The sequence below is a fragment of the Chamaea fasciata genome, unplaced genomic scaffold (genome assembly GCF_029207755.1).
Source record: "Chamaea fasciata isolate MVZ Bird 193981 ecotype frontalis unplaced genomic scaffold, bChaFas1.0.hap1 SCAF_26, whole genome shotgun sequence".
In the NCBI taxonomy this organism is placed as follows: domain Eukaryota; kingdom Metazoa; phylum Chordata; class Aves; order Passeriformes; family Sylviidae; genus Chamaea; species Chamaea fasciata.
The window spans coordinates 2,540,725-2,547,438 of record NW_027094111.1 but is presented as its reverse complement, the minus strand read 5'-3'; the positions used below and the strand labels follow the sequence as shown (position 1 = coordinate 2,547,438).

The 6,714-nt window shown below is 68.3% G+C and overlaps 2 protein-coding genes across 2 annotated transcripts; one reads left to right on the top strand and one right to left on the bottom strand.

The window, feature by feature from the left end:
* Positions 1–1,258: 1,258 nt before the first annotated feature.
* Positions 1,259–3,271, top strand: LOC136301401 (SH3 domain-containing kinase-binding protein 1-like). The gene is made up of 6 exons (XM_066204396.1): positions 1,259–1,314; positions 2,240–2,351; positions 2,487–2,548; positions 2,636–2,954; positions 3,049–3,112; positions 3,186–3,271. The coding sequence occupies exons 2-6, from the start codon at positions 2,260–2,262 to the stop codon at positions 3,222–3,224; spliced, it is 576 nt and encodes a 191-aa protein (XP_066060493.1). The 5' UTR covers positions 1,259–1,314; positions 2,240–2,259; the 3' UTR covers positions 3,225–3,271.
* A 125-nt stretch (positions 3,272–3,396) lies between these two features.
* EVA1B (eva-1 homolog B) lies at positions 3,397–6,492 on the bottom strand. Its single transcript, XM_066204394.1, has 3 exons — positions 6,376–6,492; positions 4,942–5,058; positions 3,397–4,855 (listed from the first exon to the last, which is right to left on the bottom strand). Exons 1-3 carry the CDS (start codon positions 6,452–6,454, stop codon positions 4,449–4,451), a joined length of 603 nt encoding a protein of 200 aa, XP_066060491.1. The 5' UTR covers positions 6,455–6,492; the 3' UTR covers positions 3,397–4,448.
* Between the last annotated feature and the right edge of the window lie 222 nt (positions 6,493–6,714).

Below are 6,714 nucleotides of genomic sequence, written 5' to 3'. Positions count from 1 at the left end.
AGCAACTCCCTGTTGGGTTTTGTGCATTAATAGATCATTCAGCCCCTGTTTTGGCAGTAATTGCCTGGGGACAGTGGTGACACAGCCATGGGCCCTTCCCCAGCCCGCTGCCAGCCGGGATTGTGTCACCCCTGCACAGGACCAGCTCGGTCCTTCCCACACCCGAGCTCCTCCCAGGAGATCGCAGGGGCTGGTCCTGGTGCTGATTTTCCATCGCTGCCCTCCCAAGGGAGGGTGCTCAGGGGCTGCCGGGTGTGCGGCCTTTGCAGGAGTTCAGCTTTCCCGGCTGCTGTGGGTGAGGGTGTTGGCCAAGAGCTGTTGGGACAGGCCTGGGTTAACGGCTGCTGCTTCCCTTCACACTCACCCTCGAGCCAACCTGAGGCACTGGGTGCCCAGCGTTCCCAACTCCTTGGCCTGGGGAGTGCAGCCTCCTGGTCTGCGATGGAACCTCTGTTCTGCCATCCTTCTCTGCCCCACGGCTGATTCTCAGCCCCCCTCCTTGCTCCCACTTTGGTATTGCTGGGTCAGATGCATTTGGCCAAAAGGAATATCCACAGTGTCTCCTGGCCCAGGACCAGCCAGGATGGATCCCTGGTGTCACCCTGACCCTTCGGGCCCTGCAGAGGGACAGTTCCAGCGTGATCGCACCACCCCCTGCACTCACCGCCTGTGGTTTTGGCCCCTCTGTGGTTTGGGTGTCACTTCCGAGAGTGACAGAACCGCTGTGAGCTGTCACCCCGGGCCGGCTGCGGTCCTGGCCGGCGGCTCTCGGCTCTGTGCCGGCCCCGGCTCCCCCCGCAGCCGCAGCTCTGTCCCGCAGGGAGCCCCGGTGCCCGCACCGAGTCCCGCGGGGGCACGGATGGCCCAGCCCTGCCCAAGGCTGGAGAAGGTGGGTGGGGGCTCCGAGCTGGGGGTGGCCAGGGGAGACACGGCTCTCTGGGGCTCTGCTGTGCCAGCGGGCGCTCCCTGCGGTCCCGGTGCCCTCCAATCCCACTGTCACCCAAACCCTCTCCCGCAGCCGAAGCCGGCGCTGCCGTCCCAGCGCAGTCTGGCCCTGGTGTCCGTCCGGTGCTGAGGGCCTCGGTGTCCCGCCGGGATGGCCGGGCAGCCCCGGGGACGGCCCCGAGGTGTGTTCGGGGAGCGGGAGTCCCCCGGTGGGGCGCAGGGACGCGGTGTGGACCGGCACCGAGGTGCGCTCTGCTTCAACTTCCTTCCCAGCGCGATTTCCTCCGGCATCACGTGCGCGGTGTGGGGCCGGGGGAGCCTGGCACGGCACGGCACCGCTCGGCCTCGGCGACAGCCCCGCAACGGCAGGTAGGAGGGGGCAGCCGCGGCTCCGAGGGTCCTGCGCACGGGGATCGTCCCCACGGCAGCACCTGTGTAAGATCACAATGCTCCAGAGGGCTGTGCGCTGCCCTGGGCTCCGGGAGAGATGCTGGTGAGGGGCTGGCAGGATGCTGGGCACTTCTGGGCACTGTCACCCCTGTGCCACTGGAGCACTGGGGCCTTGGACAGGGGTGTCTTCATCCCCACAGCCCTTGGGGCTTCAGCTGTGTCTTTGGGTGGGTAATACCAGCACCATTTTTGGTGTCTGCCAGGCCTCTGTGACTAGGACTGTGCTGGTGGCAGCAGCAGCAGCAGCAGGGACCAGGCAGCATCAGGCCTGCTGGCCCACCACAGGGACAGTGTGGGCCAGCCATGGCGACAGGGGGTCAGCCTTGGGGACAGGGGCCTGCCATGACAACAGGGTGATCCATGGGCACATGGCCATTGCCTGGTGTCCTGCATCCCACCACAGCAGCGGGCTTGTCCTGGTGTGACCCCAGGGTTCAGCAGTGCAGGGATGCTGCTGTGCCGTGGATGGTGGCGGGATGACATCCTGCCCCTGCTGCGGTGCTGGTGCTCAGGAGCTTTGCAGCTGCCTGCTCCACCACACACAGAGGAAGCGCCAACCACAGTGGGGCTGATGTGGGGCTGGGAGAGGCTGCAACAAGGATCCTTGCCCAGCACCTGAGGAGCCCCTTTGCTCCCTGGCAGCTGCAACCACAGCGAAGGACAAGGAGGGTGAGGACAAGGGGGCACCCTGGGTGAGTCCTGGGCTGGAGGAGAGGGAAGGACAGGGATGTGCCTGGGACAGGCCCCCTGGGCCAGGGCATGTCACGGGCAGGAAGCGCTTCCTGCCCCACTCTTGTCTGACAGTGCTGGTCCCAGCCCCAGCCCTGCTCCTGCCTCTCCCCAGAGCTCCCAGCACCTGTGAGGATGGAACCCACCAAGCTCCCACTCACCAAGAGGATGGCTCCTGCTCCCCCCGTTCCTGCCAAGACCAAACCAGCTCCCTTGCTGGCCAACAAGTAAGGAACACGTGGCTGTGCTGGGGTGTCCAGGGCCACTGCGATGTCACGGTGCTAGTGCCATGCTCATGGCTGGCCCTGGCGTGGGGCTGGCAGCTCCCTGGCTCTGCCACTTCACAGCTCTGCTGTCCCCAGGCCCAGTGACCCCCAGCCCAGCACCTCAGCTGACGTGGAGCGGGGCAGAGCCAGTGACCCAGGTAGGATGCAGGGGCCATGCAGGGGCCTGCGGGGGTGGCCGGGCCCTGCCGAGCACCAGGCGGTGATTCCTGTTCTTTCTTTAGCAGATGCCAATGGCTTTGACACCGTGTCAGTTACCACAGCCAGGCTGAGCCACCCCACAGCCACACGGCCACGAGTCCCTGGCCAGCGGCCACCCAGCATCGTCCTGGGGAGTGTGGGGGGTCCCCGCGGGGGGGAGGAGCCCCAGGGCCTGCCCCGTGCTGCCCTCTGTGCCCCTGTCCCCAGCACGAGGCAGGCACCTGTCCTGCCATGGAGCACAGAAGGGCTGGAGGTGTTGGAGGGGAGGTCGCTGGCCCTGGAGGACCTCAAGGCTGAGGTCCGCACCCTGCACATCCTTGTGGACCTGATGCGAGTCCAGCACCTGTGAGTGGGGATGGGGCTGTCAGGGAGTCCCCAGCGGCTCCTGGCTGTTTGCTGCCTGTTCTGGCCCCAGCTGAGCCATCCTGGCATGTTGCAGGCAGGACCTGCAGGACCTGCGGCAGGAGCTGTGCCAGGAGCGGACTCAGCGCCAGGCGCTGCAGGTGAGTCCCTGGCAGGGGCTGCCTTGTCCTGGGGTCCCCTGTGCCCCCCAACAATCACAGCCTCTCCCCACAGGCGGAGATCGAGAGAGTGAGGAAGGGGCTGCCCTGTTAGCTTGGGGACGCTGCTGTGCCCACCCCATGGCATGGGGCAGGTGGGTGGCACATCATTCTGTGTGTGTCCCCCCCCGACCTCGCTGCCCCCAGCCTGGTTCTGCACCCATCAGGTACAAATGCCCACCCCACACCCAGGCACTGCTCCTTGAAGCATAACAGCCCCTGGACCTACAGAAATTGTTTAAAATAAACTATTTTGGGTACAAAGTGCTGTGTGGGGGTGCTCGGGGCTCTGTTCTTGGCTGCCATGCCCCTGAAGGGCTGGGCTGGTCCTGCCGGGCACGAAGGGAACAAAGGGTCCCACCGCGGCACAAGGGTTCCCACAAGGGCCCGTGGCAGGGTTGGGCCAGCGTCTCCTCCCCCTCCTCCTCCTCCACCCCCGCACAGTTTCCCAGGCCAGCTCCAGTCCCAGCCCCAGCCCCAGCCCATCCTGGCCTCCAGCCACTGGAGAACATCTGGAAAACATCTGGATCCTGCTGGCGCTGGCGGTGGGGCGGAGGGGAACCAGCCTGGGAAGGAGCTATTTTTACAAAGCTGCCGGGGAGGGGGCAGTGGGGCCCGGCACCCCGCGGGGCTGGGCTGGGAGGGGGGCAGGATGCGGCTCAGCCCGGCGGGAGCTGCCGCATCCCTGGGGAGCAGCGGCCGGCTCAGAGTCCAGCGGGAACATCCGCCTTGGTCCGGCCGCAGGGCGTTGGGTCACGGCGGGCGGTGCCGGAAAAGACCCGGCTAATTTTAGTGGGGCCGGGAAAGGAATTGGCTCGGGGAGGGGCCGAGACCCGTCCCTGTGTCCAGGACCCCCAAAACGCCGGACCCGCCACGCTGGGCTCTAGTTCGTGTACAACAGCACCATGTTTGAGGGGCAGGAGCCCAGAGCTCACACGGATGTCCAGCCCGGCCCTGCCCCACGGGGTGAAACCCTCGCCGGATCCCAGCAAGGGCTGCCCTGTCCTTGTCCTGTCCCCGCGTGTCCCGGGGCTGCTCGGCTGGTGCCAGCCGTCGTACCAATGGCTCAAAGTGCATCGTGTCCCACAGCGGCAGGGGCGAGTCCAGCCCCGGGGGCGGCCGTGACACCGGGGGCTGGCTCTCCGCGGTGCAGGGACAGTCCAAGGCAGCTCAGCCAGTTTAGGGGCAGCGAGCAGCCCCCCTGTCCTGCCGTTCCGTGCTGGCACGGTGTGGGATCAGCTGTGGGGGAGCGGACACCGTGCCAGGGCAGCTGCCGGGCTCAGTAGTAGTGGACGCGGCCCAGGGTGCCGATGGTGCCGGATCCCAGGATGTCGGGCTGCCCGTTGCGCCAGATCTCGCGGATGATGCGCTCCCGCTCCTCCAGCCGCTGCGCCCGCTCCAGCTCCTCGGCAGACGCGAACACATTGACGGCCAGCGCCCCGTCGCCGGGGCCGTGGCTTTCCAGCGGGATCTCGGTCACCGGCAGCAGCGACTCGGACGCTGCGCGGTCCACGGTGTCCTCTTCGTCTTCGTCGTCGTCGTCGTCGTCCTCGCTGAGGTCGCCGGGGCGCGCCGGGGGCCGCGGGGAGGGCCGGCAGGACAAGCGCAGCACCAGCAGGCACAGGGTGAGCACCAGCCCGAAGCAGACGCCCAGCACGAAGTAGAGCCCGAAGCTCTCGGGGTTGGCTGCGGGGGGAACGGAGGGGGTGAGGGACCTGCCCGCGCCTGCCGGGGGCCCGCGGTGGCCTCCCAGACTCACTCCCCCGGCTCACCTCGGATGTGGGCGTACGCGGCCATGCTGTTGCTGAGCAGCTCCATGTCCCTCCGGCGACTCTCCATCCTGCACCCGGCAGTTCTCAGCGGCTCCAGGGACGGCACATGCTTGGCATCTGCGGGACACGGGCTGAGCAACGCTCTATAGGGGGCTGGGATCCCCCCCAAGACCCCTGTCCCTTTCAAGGCCGTGCCTGGGTGCACCCAGGGGCTCCGCGCCGAGCTCCAGCCGAGCAGGGGTTTGTGCCCGGGCTGGGCTGCTCCATCCAGGGCTGGAACCCCACAGATGCCGAGTTGGAGCCGTCCCCACTCCCACCGCCCTCCGTCCTTCCTGAGGGAGCGGGACGGATACGGCTCCTCCTGGACACGGCATCAGGCGGGTCCGTGGCACCGGGCCAGCCTGTCTGTCCCATGCCCGGCCATGGGATGGGTCACGGGGCAGGGCAGGGTCCCAGCGCCAGGCTGGGGCTGCCGGGAGCCGCAGCTGCCCGTGCTCATGTGCACACGTGTGCTCCACACACACTCTTGGGGAACCGTCCCTGTCCCTGTCCCTGTCCCTGTCCTTGTCCCTGTCCCTGTCCCCCACGCTGCTCCGGTGCAGCTCCAGCCTTGCCCTTTGCCGGCACCCCGCAGTGCAGGGACAAGGCCAGGCACAGGGCAAAGGCCACCAGGACAGGACAGCGGTCAGGAGGAGAGGCAGGACAGCGGGAAGGATGGGCAGCAGGGCAGTGGGCAGGGCAGGGCGGGAGGAAATTTCGCCCTGGCAGGGGACGAGCTCATTCCCAGAAACGGCTCCAGGGAGGGAGGAATGAGGAAAGAAATGCAGAAAATGTGACACATCAGCAAAACCATCCCGGATGGTCCAGAGCTGAGGGGCCGCGGCGCATCCCAGGGCTGGGCAGCCCCTCTAGTGGGACACCCCAAAACGGGGCCGGGAGGGTCCCCAGGAGGGGCGGGTGCCCTCCCCATGGAGCAGCTGCACGGCCAGCCCCTGCCCCGGCAAGCGGCTGCTGTGGGGCTGGAGGGGCACGGCCCCACCATGGAGCCCAGGGATCCCCGGGGTGCTGATGAGGGCCGGGCTGGCTGCAGGGCCCTGCGGGTCCCCAAACGTCCCCAAGAACCGAGCCCCGAGCCGCTCAGTGCTGTGTCCCCGAGCATTACACCTTGTCCCCAAGCCGCCTGCTCCGCATCTTCAACCGCCTCATCCCCACAGCCCGAGCTCTGTGTGACCGAGCCCCGCGCCCTCAGCCCCCGTGTCCCTGCGCTGCACCCGCGTCCACCAGCCCCGCGTCCCGCAGCGCCAGAGCACCGGAGCCGGGCCGGGCCCGAGCCTCGACCCCCGCCGCGGCCGTCGGCGCTGGGTGGCCGCGGGCGGTGCGGTCCCGCAGGGTGCCCGGGGCGAGCCCCACGCCGTGCCCGGGGCTGGTACTCACCGGGGCGGGAAGGCGGCGGCGGCAGAGCCGCTGCACTTTGGCTGGAGCGAGGGAAGAGAGAGCAAGGTCTGTTTAGCATTAACGCTGCAGCAACAGGAAATAGTTCGGAGGCGGCTGGCGGTCAGCGCTCCCGCCGGAGCCAATGGCAGCCCCGGCCGGTGCTGAGCGGGGCGCGGGGCCGGGGCTCGTCCCGCTCCCCCGGGACGCCGCGCTCGGCCCTGCACTGGAACCGCCCCGCAGCGGGGCCGCAGGCGGCTCCAGGCCCCGTCCCAGCCTTGCCCAGCGCCCGTCCGGCCTGGCACTGCCCGACCCAAGGCAAACCCTCCGGGCGCTCAGGCC